The sequence below is a fragment of the Cryptotermes secundus genome, unplaced genomic scaffold (genome assembly GCF_002891405.2).
Source record: "Cryptotermes secundus unplaced genomic scaffold, Csec_1.0 scaffold247, whole genome shotgun sequence".
NCBI classification, from domain to species: Eukaryota; Metazoa; Arthropoda; class Insecta; order Blattodea; family Kalotermitidae; genus Cryptotermes; species Cryptotermes secundus.
This window is the reverse complement of record NW_019740656.1, coordinates 982,478-998,665: the sequence shown is the minus strand read 5'-3', so window position 1 is coordinate 998,665 and position 16,188 is coordinate 982,478. Positions and strand designations below refer to the sequence as shown.

Genomic DNA, 16,188 nt, shown 5'->3' with positions numbered 1-16,188 from the left:
TCAGTGGATGACCACCAGGAGGTGTTAACATGTTTCCGAACAGTATTCGACCTAAATGAAACTTTATGCAAGGAGCAAGGAACTTCTTGCTAGGCATGCTCTTTGACACTGAAGGTGGATGCAGTCGGTAAACTCCTACCAGACTACACGCCGTCCCACAACTGACACGAGAGCCTCAAATCTAAAACTTTCTTAAATTTGTGTCTTCGTGTATTTAAAGATGCTGTTATTCACGTCACCGCCATCTGTCAGCTAATTGTCTAGAAAATTTGGGAGCCTCGACGTCTCACTACCTTATGGTCCTCCACGGCCTGTTACAGAGATAGCTTTTTTATTCTTCGAATGGTAAGGCGATTAGTGGACAACGAAACAGGAAGACTGTGGTGTAAAATTTTCGTTGACTAATTTGAAAATTTTCTCTGGATTATTTCTAGAGAGACTGAGGAAAACCCGAAATATATAGTAGGTCTTGGAGTAGAGATTTTATACAGGACCTTCCGAATAAAAAGTAGGCCACCTTGATGTCAGAAATTTATTTCTCTCTAACAATGGAAATTTTGAGTTAAATTTATAAAACTTTTTATGATTAAACTTGGCCGCGCCATAGCTCAAGCGGTTAGTCGCTGGCTTCCCACCGCGGCCGCCCGGGTTCAATCCCGGGTCTGGTCAAGTGGAATTTGTAGTGGACAAAGTGGCGCTGGGGCAGGTTTTCTCCGAGTACTTCGGTTTCCCCTGCCAATCCTCATTCCACCAATTGCTCTACAATCACCCTCACCTATCATCTGGGGCTGGTACAATAGGCCAGAAATGGCCGCAGTACAAGGGACTTAGTCCCACCCCACTAGCATAAAAAAAAAGATTAAACTTAGCTTCGAAGAGGTTGCTTAATGATTTCTTGCTGGAAAATAGGACGAAGAAACAGACGCCTTGAGCATGAGGCTCGCCTCGGCAACACAGCAAAATCAGTTCTTACCTCACAGGAAGCACCGCGTGTCCTTTAGGAAACAGCGGCTTAGCTCTGTGTTACGAAATTAAGCATTTGTTTGATGTGAGGAACATAAATGCGTGACGTACAGAAGATGTAACGATTTTGAATCCTGAAGCGGGTATAGGAACGTTTTGTAAAGTACTTTAGTGCTCAGGAGAATATTTTGGCCTAACAGTGAGAAAATAATGAGGCTAAAGAAAACTGCATAATGAGGAGGTTCATAATTTGTATTCCTCGCGAAATATTATTAGAATGATCAAGTCAGATAGGAAGAGGTGGGTAAGGCATGTAGCACGCATGGAAGAGGCGTAGTAGGAAAACCTGAACGAAAGAGATCTGTAGATGAGAGAATAACATTATCATGGGGCTTAATGAATTAGAATTGGAGGGTGCGGACCGGATTAATCCGGCTCGAGGTAAGGACCAGTGACTGACTGTTGCGATGACGGTAAAGAACTTTCACATTCTATAGAATATTGGGAATTTGTTGATAGGTGAACAGCTATGAGCCTGTCAACAATGACAGCTGTAAGCAGTTAATTGAAACAGGTGGTATATACAGTGAAAATGTACTTTAAAATGTTAATGGTTTGTTGGATTTGAGGTTCTCACAGCTGTGACTATGAAGTGACGTCGGGTATTACTGTAAAAATCTGCCGACGTTTCGGATAGATGTGCTGCTTGCATGTTTAGAGCCAAAGAGGCCCGGCAAGGTCGGTTTCTTTCATGAGTTACGCTACGATTTTGAAAATGAGGCAGCAAGTTCTTCCGAAACGTCGCTGGATTATGAGTGCCGTTCAAATTATTTCGCTGTTACTCTTTCCATGACATTCTTGTCCTACAGTAACGTCCAGCGCGTTATTCAACACATGAATTCTGATTTCGCCGTTTCATTGCGCCAAATATTCACACGACTCTGTATCATGTTGAACATTTTGCACATAACATTCACAATATGTCTGTGATACGGATCTGATGAAGTTTAGACTGTGATCTCGATATCCAAGGGGCTGTGAATGAAGGCGTAGCGAGAATTTAACCTCAGATGGCGACCTCGGCTCTTGGGTCTCTGCAATTGTTCCACCAGCCATGACGGATTGCGGCTCTCTTAGCGTTCCAATGGGCCGTGGAAAATCGAATCATCTATTCTCATGCCCTAACTATTATGTACTATAAGAGATGATTGATTGCTGGATCGATAGGTTTGGTCAAGGGTAATCCTCAAGAAAGAGATACAAGAATGATGAAGATGGCGCGCATGTTGTGTTGCTCTATATGATTGCGCAAGAGTGATAGTGTTTTGTGCTTGAGTGTCGTAAGTCCAGTTTTCCTTGCAATGGGTTTGACTCTTATTCAGGAGGTTCTCTGTTTGAATCTCAGGACGGGACACCGGCTATCCTGATCGAGAATATGTCTTCTTCAGTCCCTCCAGGATTCGGAGTAATCTTCTGTCTCCATCATCAGGGTAAAATCTTAATTACCTTGTTACCGCTACGTCATCGTGCTCGGTGGTGATAGTGATAATTATAATCGAAATAGTTTTCCGTTGAAATTTCAACGTATGAAATTGAAGATTTTATAATCACGCGCGCAACCAGTGACATATGCCACTCTTCCGTTTATGCAGTAACACTGTAAGCGTTACGAAGTGTCATGCATAAGAATCACAGCATTCCCAGCACACACAAGAACACATAGGCCAGACCTATATACCTGTTAATATATATGTACGGCGTTATTGAGCAATTCTGCGTTAAAACTGCAGGAGCAGTGAAATGCGATTCATATGGCAATTAATCAACTCATCAGGTCATGTCTTTTGTACGTTTTTGTGTGGCCAGGAGGGAGGGTCACTTTTCGCCAGGCTCTCCTTGTCTTTACGTCCCGAGAGCTTCATCCACTCGAGGAGAAGACAAGATGAAAGCAACACTTGTCAGAGGCCTCACTTCTGTTCCAACTGCACGAAACTGTTCCACAACAGCGCGGCACGGAAGTGTACTGACAGTCGCGATAGTAACGGGCTACTGGCGGCCGGGGTTCGATTCCGAACGGGGCCAAGAAATGTTTATTTTCTCCACAGCGTCCAGACCGGCTCTGGGGCCCACCTAGCCCCGGGGGTATAGCGGCCATGGCGTCAAGCTGACCACTCTCCTCCGTCCAGTTCTGAGGTCAAGAATTGGTGGAGTTATGCCTCCATTCCCCCACATGTCTTGATGGCGTGATGCTTGACATTCTTTTCAATAACAGTGTATTGGCATCGCTCTCAGGGCCACGGCATCAAAAAGCAAGTCACAAAGAATACCCTCTTCTGGCATTTGAGAACAAGTTCAATACCGACGTTTCAAATGAACGACTGCTTCCATTTTCAGGGTCGAAGATAAAGCCAAAATACTCCTTGTCGCTTACGTCTTTCTGGTTGTTTGACATGCCTCAGTCCTGAAATTCAAGGCATCACATCCCTCCGAAACGTCGGTAAACTTCAACGAGATTAAATGGCGTCACATTCCGGAAGAACAATTTTCATAGTCACCGCCCGTAAGATCCTCAAATCCATCAAAATGAGTCAGTTTTTTGGATTGATGATTCCATGCAAGAGAGGACTATGGGGGCGACACAAAATATGTGTCTCGTCCTCGCTATGTTATCTGTCTCTTTCTTCCATACTCTTCGTTGTATCCTTTGTTTTCTTCTCATACACCTTCACGCTCTTCTCGTCCTCCATTTCCAGTTTCTTTACACCTCCCTTTCCTTCATTTTCTGTTTCATATCCATCTTCTTCTCCATTCTCTGTTTCTTTACAACTTCTCCCTCCTCTCCATTTTATGTTTCTTTACACTTTATTCTTCCTCTCAATTTTCTGTTTCATATACACACTGTTCCTCTTCTTATGTTTTTCTTTCGTCTTTCTCAGAGTCCTGACTCACACGGCTGCGCGCTGAGAGAGATAGTCACTTCCGGACACCTGCTCTGCTCTAGTGAGTACCACTCCTCCATATTCGGTAGGTCCAGGGTTCAAACCTCAACCTGAAAGTCAGCTACCCTGACTGAGACTGTGTTTTACCCTAGTCCCTCCAGGTAGGCCACGGCTCTCACTGCCACAGGCTAACCAATTCGTTACTAAGAGAATAGTTTTTCATTCAGTTCCATGTAGTATGATCTGCTAAGAACGTCATTAAATAAGCTTCGAATTAACACGGGCCCTGCAGAAAACACGTCACGTCTCCCCTACAAGGCCCAGCCGGTTAATGCTGTTTAGGGAAACAGTCGCTGTTTATTGTGAGAACCATACGGAACACACAAATACACTCTGTGGGTAGAATGTAGAGTTTTAGTGTGTTAAAGTAAGTGGTGCATATACAACCAGTGGGCCTTAAAAAGTTAAAAGCCTATTGAATTAGATTGGCCAAATGCTAGGAATTCGAGTGGAAAGAAGATAAAAAGAGAAAATAAATCCAAATCAATTGAACCACGAAATAGGTCAAGGTACTAATCATTCTACAAGAAAATTGTAACCCAAGAAAGTATGAATTTCAAGGAATTTGCTATTTCCCATTCAGATATGTAGGTTGATCCATATGTCTCTATTCTGTTGGGAGAACTGAAAACGTTCTACCCTGAAGAGGTATATTTTCTGGGATATAACTCCGTATAGTCCGTTCATATTTGACAGAGCTCCGAATATGTTTGCTACCAACTTCACACTACATACGTGCTTGGCTTATTATTCGACCCTAGAGACGGAGGTGATATTACCTCCGAAACGTCAGTTGGCTTTCAACGGAATAGACGCATTATGTCCCAGAAGATAGAACTTGTCATAACCACTGGTGTGTGAACCTCCACTCCTACTAGATGTACCCAGATTTATATGTATGTAGCCGACATTGTCTACCGTATCTACCTACACACACACACACACACACACCGAGACTGAACGCACTGGCCTACAGGGTGGAGCACTCTAGGCTTACATTCGAAAGCTTCACGTGGCAGAGGAAATTCTGCGGTTTCTCATCGTTTTCTCCAGTCCCTCCAGACAAATTTCATGACATTTCCGTGAGTAGGCCACGACTGCTTTCTTCCAAATCATTTTCAATTGATCACGCATCATCGTCGTCGTAACATTAGATGCTGGCACGTATAGGCATTTACAGCGTCGTTAGATAGCCCAGAAGAAGATATACACGTACCTCGAGTAGAAACCCCTCAAACTAACGGAGCTGACTTCTTGAGAACCCGCCAGTCGCTCAGCTACTCAAGAATTTCCCAAATATTTTAAGGAACCCGAAGGTTCATTACCGTGTTACAGCCCTCACCTGGTCCCTATCCAATCTAGTCCATACCACCCCATTCTATTTCTCTAAAATTGTTTTTAATATTATCCTCCCAACTAGGTAGGCCTTCCTAGCGGTCCTTCCTGGCTTACCTACCAAATCCCTGTCTGCGTTTCTCTTCTCACTGATGTGTGCTACATGCCATGCTCATTTCTTCCTCTTTCATTTGCCCATTCATTTATCAACCGCTCTACAGCCCTTTGCTGGGCCCTGGCCTGTTCTTCAGTTTCGTAATCCTGTACATAATCAGTAGAACTCCTTGGACGGGGGATCAGTCCGTCGCAAAGCCTCTACCTGCACACAGGTTAACATAAACACAGAAATCCATACCTTGAGTGGGATTTGAACCCACGACCCGAGAGTTCGAGTGGGTGAAAACAGTTCATGCGTCAGAATGCGCGACTACTGTGATCGCTTTCTTGAGTTATGAAGCTCCTCATTATGTAATGTTCTCCATTCTCCTGTTATTTCACCCCTCTTCGTTTCAAACCACCGAAACTTGGCACCTTCTGGTCGGTCTGAAAGGGATGTGCGTGGGTGGCAGAGACCCTAGACCTAGCAAGTTAATGTTGTCACAGTTCAGTAACCGGTGTTTAGATTTCAAGGCAAGTCGTGTAATTCTGCTTATCAAGGAAACAGGAGAAAGTGAGACCCCGCCGAGCAATTGGAGCGAGACATAAGTCGCCCAAGCTTGATTCCTCCTTGGGCCAGGCCGCCCGTTGGATGTGCCCAAGCCAGAGTGCTAAATCATGTCCGCAGCCATCCCACATGCGAATCGCGCGCTGCGTGACCTCGCGATAACGCGGCCATTCCGGTCCAAAAGAACCATGAGACATATGTATGGTGAAACTGTCCTGTGAGCTATGTACTAACACCGCTATTTATACTGCAATGCCCCAGAAGTTGAACCAAAGTTACCACTGTTACATGAAGGTGTATAGAGGCGTGGAGGGTCTTAACGTCGGCACTTGGTTTAGTAAATGTAAAGTCCAGATTACACGCTAGAAGACTAGGGCATTAATATTTACCTACTTTCCTTGTTTTGAAAACAAAAATATAAGTAGGCTTATGATATAACCTTGCTGTCTGTGTGTCTGTGTCTAGCCCTAAATTAAGAATCATATTACGGGCCACTGGTTGATGAACACATTCGGCAAAGTTCACTGATTTCTGGAATTTGTGTTGAGAGTTGAGCTTAGAAATCGGGTTGCGGAACAGTTTAGAGGTTAGGTCTTCACTAATCTCTAACCTTCACAACTGAGCTTCAAAGGGAGCAGCATGGCGAGGTAAGTGCGCCCAGTCGCTGTTTATTGTGAGAACCATATGCAGCACACAAATACATTCTGTGGGCAGAAAACTCATACCGTATCTCACAGGAAACACATTACGTCTCCGCTACAAAACCCAAACCGGTTAATGCTGTTTAGGGAAACAGTCGCTGTTTATTGTGAGAACCATACGGAACACACAAATACACTCTGTGGGCAGAAAACTCAGTCCATACCTCACAGGAAACACGTTACGTCTCTGCTATAAAGCCCAACGGGTTAATGCTGTTTAGGGAAACAGTCCCTGTTTATTGCGAGAACCATACGGAACACACAAATACACTCCGTGAGTAGACTGTAGAGTTTTTAATGTTAAAGTAGGTGGTACATATAATTACCACTTTAAATGGTTAAGAGTAAAACTGTTGCAGTGTGCGTTTTAAAGCCAGGAGAGACAATCACTTGTGAGCTAGTTGCTCCGGGCAATGCGTGACGTAGTACCGCCATGCAGATCGGGGCGCGTGTCGCCTGCCGGTCGGCTTGCATCCAATTTGCATGCAAAACAAATTCCTGTTTGAAATTCGATCAGCTCCAGCTCACCACAAATGCCCCGGTTGAATGAAGTCTTCAAGACAATACAGGTACTCCTTCGCCATCACAGTATTTGAAACTGATATGGATTGTCATTCGCGGCAGCGCAGTTGGTTGAGGCACTAAGCCTATAATAAAAATGAGTACCAAGAATCTTTCTGGGGTTAAAGGGCGGCCGGCGCATAAGGCTGACAACCTGACCAGCATCTGTGAGCCGATTGTCTAGAGAAAATATAGGAGCCTCGACGTCTCACAACCCTACGGGACTTCACGGCCTGTAACAGAGATAGGTTTACGTTTCTTTATGTATTGCCCTTTCGGTAACAAGAATTTAGATTAGTTATCAGAAATGTGTTCCACATAAGACGCTTGTAGTGCGTGGAAGTGAAAGCTGGCCCACTCACAAGGAAAGATGAGAATGTGCTCCGAATTTTTGAAAGAAGGACATTAAGAAAACTTTATGGCCCAATTAAGGAAAATGGTGTATGGAGATCAAGCTGTAACCATGAACTGTATAAATTATATAACGTACCAGATACAGTGAAAGTGATCAAAGTAGGGCGGTTGAGGTAGTTTGGATACGTTTTGAGAATGCAGGAGCAGAAGCCTATGTAAACCAGAGCATCTGCCAAGTGGCTGGATTCAGCTGAAGAAGATCTGAAGACAACGGGAATTCGAAATTGGAGACTAGAGTCACAGGATCGAGTCCAAGGGAGGGCAATCGCGAAAGCGGCCAAGGTTCCTCATGGACTGCAGCGTCCGCACAACAATAAAAAAAATAATAACAACAATAATAATAATAATTACAGAGGTCAGGTAGATATATACGAACCAATCTAGACTCTGCTCTCTTCTCCCCTGAAGGTGGAGGCAGCAGGTTCCTTCGAAACATCGATAAAAATCTATTAATCTACATAGTGTGACAGGATGTCCAAGGAGGAAAGGTCAGTATTCTGAGAGGTCACCGTAGTGGTCATTCTGAAAAAGACAGTATATATGTAGATGTGTCCTATTCCGAACGGTTTCCGAGATAGAGCTATTTCACTGCACAGTACACTGTACACTGTACAGACGAGCAACACGCCATGTCCTCACACGAGTTGCACCGAGATAGAGCTATTTCACTGCACAGTACACTGTACACTGTACAGACGAGCAACACGCCATGTCCTCACACGAGCTGCACCGAGATAGAGCTATTTCACTGCACAGTACACTGTACACTGTACAGACGAGCAGCACGCCATGTCCTCACACGAGTTGCACCGAGATATAGCTATTTCACTGTAGAGTACACTGTACACTGTACAGACGAGCAACACGCCATGTCCTCACACGAGATGCAAAGTGTATTGACNTTTCTACCAGCCTCTATATCCTACCGGTATTGGTGCTTACCATCAGTCCCGCCCAGCCAGCGAGACCGGCTCTACTAGCTGAGAGGTATCTATAATGCTTCCCCCATCTACCAGAGGTATCAGTGACTGCTGTTGGGCGGGAAACGCCCGCAATTTTGGCTCAGTGACCTCCTTTGGAGGTATGAGGTTCTTTTTACGTGCCGTAAAGCTACGACACGGGACCCACAACTTAAAGTCCCTCCCGGAGGACTAGTTCCCTGAATTTTTCCGCCCTTAAAAATTCGACGACCTCCGCCGGGTATTTGAACCCGCGTACTACGAGTCATGAGGTGGGAACGTTACCTCTAGACTACGGAGGCCGCTTAAACTGTACTAACTTTGCCACTTGCACAATAAATACCGGTATTGGAAACAGTACGTAATATCTCTTTCTTTCCAAAAATTTGGAAACAGTACGCCATAGGAGAAAGCCCCCGGTAGCCATTGGATAGGAGGCTGGGTGGGGCTCAGTGTCGGCCTGGTCAAGTGGGATTTGTGGTGGACAAAGTGGCCTTAGGGTGGGTTTTCTCCGAGTACTTCGGTTTCCTCTGCCAACCTTCATTCTACCAAATTCTCCATCATCATAATCACCGGGGCAGGCTACAATAGGCCAAAGAGTGACCGCCGTGCCGAGTGGACCCAGTTGGACCCCACCCCCCAACTAAGCGAAATAGTTAATGGGACATGATAAGAAAATTAACAACAGTAATATCCTTGAAGACCTGAAACTAAAGCAAAGAAGAAAATCGAATTATTATGCTAACTTGAAACTAAGAATTGACTTCAAGTACGGGTGCATTTTGTCCTTTTGAAGCTCTGGCAGGTGAGCAGTAGAAAGTTGAATGTTACACAGGAAAATGAAATTATTGCAGCCCGACGGAAATACCAGAGTAACATGTCAGAGAGGACGTGGTTACCTTCTGAGAATTTGCATCTGCTGTTTCAAACCAGAGCCTGGGAACGCAGACAAGACGATCTGTCAGTTTTATGTCTGACAGGATGGGGGGGGGGGGCTTGTCTGCAGATAACGCAACCTCTCCTCATCTGGGAAGATAAAAGGGAACTTCGGCTCTGCGTTGATGTGGGCGGAGTACATAATAAGTTTAGAAAGCCCTAACTTCACCGGGTTAGCGTTCTAAACGTTAATCAGTTGTTCCTCTTAAGTACCGATTAATCACGCCTTCCTTTATTACACTAATAATTACTCAGCTGTTCCAGAAATTCCAAGGTTCATAACCGTATCCACAAGAGCTTGCCACCAGTCCCTGTCATGAAGACAAATGACTCCAGTCCACATCTTCCCATACTATTTCTCTGATATCAATTTTAATATTATTCTTCCATCTACGCCTATATCTTAACAGCGAATTCTTTCCTTCAAGCCTTCCTACTAGAATTTTCCATACTTTTCTATTCTCTCATATTCCATGCGTTCGGCATGTCCTAAACATTTCATACTCCTCAGTTTGATAATTCTAATAATATTTGGCGAAGAGTACAGATTATGAATTTTATGTAATTTTCACCAACCTCCGTTATTTCATCCCTCTCACAACCAAGTACTTCGGTGTTTGTGGCTTTAAAATCGTTTTGAATAAAAAATATTTTGCCATAGAAAACCGAAATTAATGGCAGTGGGGATTCGTTGTGCTGACCACGCGACACCCTCTGTCCGCTAAAGTTGGCACTAACTTCGCCGACAAGCGGCAGTCGCTCGGTCGGTATAGTTCTCATGCGGACTCAAGCCATGGAGTTTGTTTGCGAGCGTGAGATGTAGCATTGTAATTAGGCAATCCGTGGATACCATAGCAACGAACTGCAGACCGTTAACAGGTTGCATGGACGTAAGTTGCATACTTGGTTACGAAGGAGCAGTCGTCCTTATTTCCGTGTATCGTGTCTATTCTTTGAGTACTGATAATATTTTGATGTGGCTGTGTGACGTGTTGTATAGTACATATACAAAATAAATTGTTTACTTTTTACTATTTGTGCGTGTTATTCATGGGAGATTGCGTTAAAAGTCGGCCTCAACGTATCATTCGATTACATGTAAGACCGGACAGGAATACGGGAGAAAGCAGGGGAAGTTAACAGTACTGAAGCTTGTATAGCAGATGATGACACATTCCGTTGCGAGTTCGACTGGTGTTACACTAACAATATTTTCTCGTCCTTTCGTTTTCGTCTTTTTCTTGACTTTAGTCCCTGTAGGGGCAAGAATTTTCTCTTCTCCACAGCGTCCAGACCGCCCCTGGAGCCCACCCAGCCTCCGTGGGTTCTTTCCCGGGAGATAAAGCGGCCGGGGAGTGAAGCTGACCTCTCACCTCCAAGTGCTGAGGTCAAGAAGACGTGGATTTATACCTCAACTTCCCCACAAGTCTTCATGGCGTAGTTCTTAATTAATTAAGCACAGGGACAACTATACCATGATAAATTCTATTAAGACTCTTCAAAAACAAGTTTAACATTTTCCTAGAACTTCCGTTGTCATGACGAGACACGGTCTACTGATTTGAGGTTCTCACGATAACAGCTATGAAGATTATTCTTTTTCTGGGAACTTACACCGGACTACACGCAGTCACATTCGAGATGACAGCACTCTTAAGAAACTGAGATTTGATTTGGTACTGGTATATTAGTACAGGATGCACAGGAGTGCATTGTTGAGGATGCAACAGTGAAGTTGTCCCTGTATTTAATTAAGCATCACTCTAACGTAGTTGGCTGAGGCACTACGCTACAAGCCGGAAGGTCGCGGTTAGGAGTTCCGATGAGGTGAATGTTTTCAATTTACCTAATCCTTCCAGCCGCACTATGGCCCTGAGTTCCACTCAGCCTCTAACAGAAATGAGTACCAGGAATCTTCGTAGGGGGTAAAAGGCGGCCGGCGCGTAAGACTGACAACATTACCACAATCTGTGAGCCGATTGTCTGGAGAAAATGTAGGAACCTCGACATGTCACAACCTTATGGGCCTCCACAGCCTGTTACGGGGATAGCTTTACCTTTACAACTCCATTAAGACGTGTGGGGGAGTGGAGGTATAACGGATTCTTATCCTCGGCATTGGATGGAGTTGAGTGGTCAGTTTCTTGGTCCAGGGAAAGAGATTCCCGTACCCACTGGATATGGGGCTGGGTGGGCCCCCAGGGAATCAAACCTGGCTCATTTGCTCAGGTCGAGCCTGCACCCGAATGTTCGTCGGTATGTGCCGGCGGAAACAATAGAAAGTACGGCTTTCCATTTCGCAATGCCCTCTGTGCAGATTGCGTTGGCACTGGGAACACTCTTCTTGGCAGGAGTTGTGTTCTCGGAATGTAGGTCCTTGCTTGTGTTTCCTAAGAAGCGTGGAGACCTTGATATACAAGTGTCTGCGCATGCGTATCATTACTGACCATGTTCTGCCTGCCAAACTTAGATTGCACGTTACTTTACATTACATTACATTACATTACGTTACACACCGCGTCTCCTGGGTGTAAGAGTGTGTTATAGCACACTACAGGGTGANGATACGCACTGTGCATCCACTTATATAGCTGCAGTGCTTGCCTGTGGCGTAATGAGTGCCACGTCACAGTAGGACGTTGATTACGGTTACGTTAGCGTTGCGCGTTACGTCACCGCGTGACGTCACCGCGGAGGGGAGTGGCGGGGAGCGCTACGTTACCGTGGAGAGGAGGGTGGAGGGGGGTTCTCAGTCGCGCAACATGTTACAATACGAATATACATGGTTAAAAACTGTAGCGTGCAGAACCGTTTATAGGCAACGACCGCGAGACGAACAACGGAACAACGCCCTTTGCTAGGCAGCAGGTACTTAATAATGCAACAGTTGGACTAAAACAATGTAAGATATGTGTCTTCTATGTGGTCCGTGCCGAGAGGTTATAAGCGAGACTGCAGACTGCAGCCACCTGCTTATGACGGTTCCTCGCTCGCGGATTTTAGTATCCTGGAGATGGAGGCGATACGTTCCTCCGAAACGTCGGTTCACACAAGATCTACACGGCGCTAGATCCCAGAAGACGGCATTCTTCATAATCACCGCCGTGAAAACCTCAAATCTTACAAATATAAACTTCTTTTTACTTAAAACCCCCAGAAATAAATTATTTTTTCAATTTCCCCAAAAGAAGTTTATTTCCATATTTGAAAAATAGGGGAATGCTTGTACGGCAATCTCTGCTCATTGTGGGAACCATACCAAGCGTGTAAGCATACTGGAAGTCAGAGCGATTATGTTGAAAATAAGTGTTACGTATAATAACCATCACAGTGTAAGAGGAAAGTGTAATGTTCCATATGCCACTTTAGGTCTAATAGTGAATCCGCAAGGCTAACGATCGCGATTCAGTTGAGCACACTTACTGCCGTAAGAAAGCCGTGTCGCAAATTGTGACGACATTTGGGCGCTGTGCCTGCATATCAATGCGTGGCAGCCAGACGCACCGAGACTTGTGATTTCGATGTGTTTCTGTAACTGCTCCAAACTTCCTACGTTTATTTGTTGCCTGACTTAGATACAAAGTTCGGACAGTACCTGCCTTCGTAACATTTGTATAAATTTTGCAAACCCTACGCACAACCCCTCAAAACTGGAAGATCATCATTACACGTAAGAACTGTAAGTGGACAATTTGCACATAAGATATTCCTTAATTAGACACACTCCATTGCTGAAGAAATTTACGCGGTAGCGTAGTTGGTTGAGGGGCTATGCTACAAGCCGGAATGTCACGGTTTCAAGTCCCGATGTGATCATTAGACTTTTTTTCAATTGACCTAACCCTTCCAGTCGCACTACGGCCCTGGGGTCGACTCAGCCTCTAACAGAAATGAGTACCAGGAATATTCTTAGAATATTCTTGAGGGTAAAGGGCGACCGGCGCGTAAGGCTGACAATCTCACCGCCATCTGTGAGCCGAGTGCCTGGAAAATGTTGGAGCTTCGACGTCTCACAACCCTTGAGGCCTCCACAGCCTGTTAACTGTTGTCGCGGCACACAGGTTGGGGAACACTGGCATAGATGAAATGATAGCCACAAAATGACTTTCAGCACTTGAAGCTGAATTCAGATTCTTTGGAATTGCAACTTATAATATGGTTCGGGGATGTGGGGCACCTTGCCCACAGCGGGGGCGGGGCGCCAACCTTCTCTTTCGCATCTGGACCCCACATCGCCAATATGTTCCCACGATACATAACCTTCTGACACAGTCCAATCTTGGGGGGGGGGGACATTCACTCCATAACTGGGTCCCGGTTCATTATACTTTCCACTCGCCTATCGTCCAGAGCAAAAACATTGACCCCAGTTGGTATGCACACTGTGGGAAGCAGAGTCAATAGTCAGGCCTCTGGAATGTGACGTCGTGTACCGTTGTTCTGGTGGAAAGTGCTGCCTCCATCTTCAGGGTAAAAACATCATTGGCTCGAATTTGACGCGGTGTAGTCTGGTAGATATTTACTAGTGTTTCGCATGTAATTTCTGCGTACTTCTTAAGAGGGGCATTCATTCCGTAGCTGGCCCATTGAGGTCTTTCCATTCGTCTGACGGCAAGAGCAAGACATTACTTCACTCACATCTCTTGTTTCGCAGTGAATGCATGAGGATTACTGTTTTATAGGGTGTGATGCCGTGTAGTTTGGTGGGTCGTTAACCAACGTTTCGACTAAACATTTTGCTTCCTGGAGACTGAAGTAGGAAGTTGAACCAGTACTTCGGTGTCTATCTACATCTCTACAGCCCTTGCAGACCTCGGCCGCCTTTTTAGTTTCTTAATCTGTACACAGTCGGTGAGACTCCTTGGATGGGGGATCAGCTCGTCACAAGGCCGCTACCTACACACAGAACAACACAAACACAGAATAAACGCACACAATACAGATATACATGCCTTGAGTGGGATTCAAACCCACGATCCCAGTGTTCAGGCTAGCGGAGACGGTTCATGCCTTAGACCGCGCGGCCGACCACTGTGATCGGCACTCCGGTATCTAATCTTACCATTAATACGCGGTTTCACATTGCATTTGAGAGTTATGTTCGTGGTCCGCCCTGCGGGAGCAGTGTGTAGATGGTGCAGCATGATTAAATAAGCCTAGAACACGTAGTAGAAATTAGAGGTTCTCTCTGCGGTGGTTATGAAGAGTTCTATCTTCTGGTATGTAACGCCGCGTAAAGTAAACCGACGTTTCGGAGGAACATGTGGCGTCCATCTTCAGGGTCGAAGAATAAGCCAAGAAAGAAAAGCAGCATGTAGCAGGTAACAAACAGAAAGGACTCTGCTCCGACCATGAAGATAAATGCGACATATTCTTCCGAAAGTTCGGTTGACTTTCATCGGACTACCCAATTGTAGGGGTGGGGATAGATCGAGGGGTAAATGCGAGAATGTGCAGGCGTATGGGGTGAGAGAAGGAAGAGGAGGAAAAGAGGAGAATTTGGAAGAGAAGGAAAATGAAAAGAGGACTTAGAAGAAGGGAGATAAAATGAAATCAGTATTCCTTCACTTCTTGTTACGATTTGGGGCTGAAAGGAAGACAGAAGTAGGCAGAAAGGCGAATGTTTGGAAACCGCTGAACACAACCAATTAAGATGGCAATACCCAACGGATCTGACATGTTGATCTAGTCGCAACGGTAACGGCGCGCGTTCCCTTCTCGTTAGATGGCCGATAAAAGTGAATGCAGACTCAGCTCAGCTTCCGCAGAGAGAAGAAAGGAAACACAATTTGAAATGCGCTGCATTTTCTGAGAGTAGCGAACGCTTCTTGAACAAAACATTAAAATTCCATCTCGTTTTGCTTCTGCATGCAGGAAGCATCAGAACACAATATCTGTCATAAGGATCATAATTATATTTAAACGAGTCAGGAAATCAACTCTAAAGGAAGAATACCATCTTCTGGCATGTGACGCCGAGTAATACAATATAAGTATATGGACGTTTAGGGCCGTGTAGATATTATGTTAACCGACGTTTCGGAGGAACGTATCGCCTACATCTACACACCTGCTCACGCTGGGTCATCGCTCGCGAATTTCTTATACCATGAAGATTGAGGCGATATGTTATTCCGAAACGTCGGTTAGCAAAATATCTACACGTCGCCACATCCCAGAAGACGGCATTCTTTGAAGCATTTAGCCATTAAGAAAAGTGAAGCTAGCATATTGATCTGTGTATTGAGTCATTTTGAAGATGTAGGCAGTATGTTGCTGCGAAACATCTGTGAACTACACGGCTTCATATCTGCCATGATAGTACTATTAATAGTCAGCGCTGTGGGAACCTCCAATCCAGCAGTATCTGAAATTTTTGATAGTTGATATTTATGCCTGAGAGAGGGAGAGAGAGAGAGAGACCTGATAACGGACGAAATGTGTAGGTTTCTTTAAATGAAAGTGGAGCTGTACCTCCATTCCACGACTCCTCTTCAGAGCGTGGTAATTAAGCACAGAGAGAGCTTTGATTTTCAATTTAATTTCTACCTACTCGCTTTGTGTTTCCAGAGCTCTTCGCTGTACACCACCTCCACAAGCCTTCAAGCAAAGGAGTGGGAAGTAAACAAGTGAATAACGTGTTCACATTTCCTTCT

General features: G+C 45.0%; 1 protein-coding gene across 3 annotated transcripts in view; it reads left to right on the top strand.

The window, feature by feature from the left end:
* Positions 1–16,188, top strand: part of LOC117282949 — a 577,502-nt gene that overhangs the window by 462,234 nt on the left and 99,080 nt on the right. For 2 of the 3 annotated variants that reach the window (XM_033754680.1, XM_033754681.1), the window contains exon 5: positions 3,900–3,963. The exons of the other annotated variant lie outside the window; for it this stretch is intronic. In XM_033754680.1, coding sequence (XP_033610571.1) covers positions 3,900–3,963 — 64 coding nt within the window. The remainder of the gene's footprint in view (positions 1–3,899; positions 3,964–16,188) is intronic. 3 annotated transcript variants of the gene reach the window in all.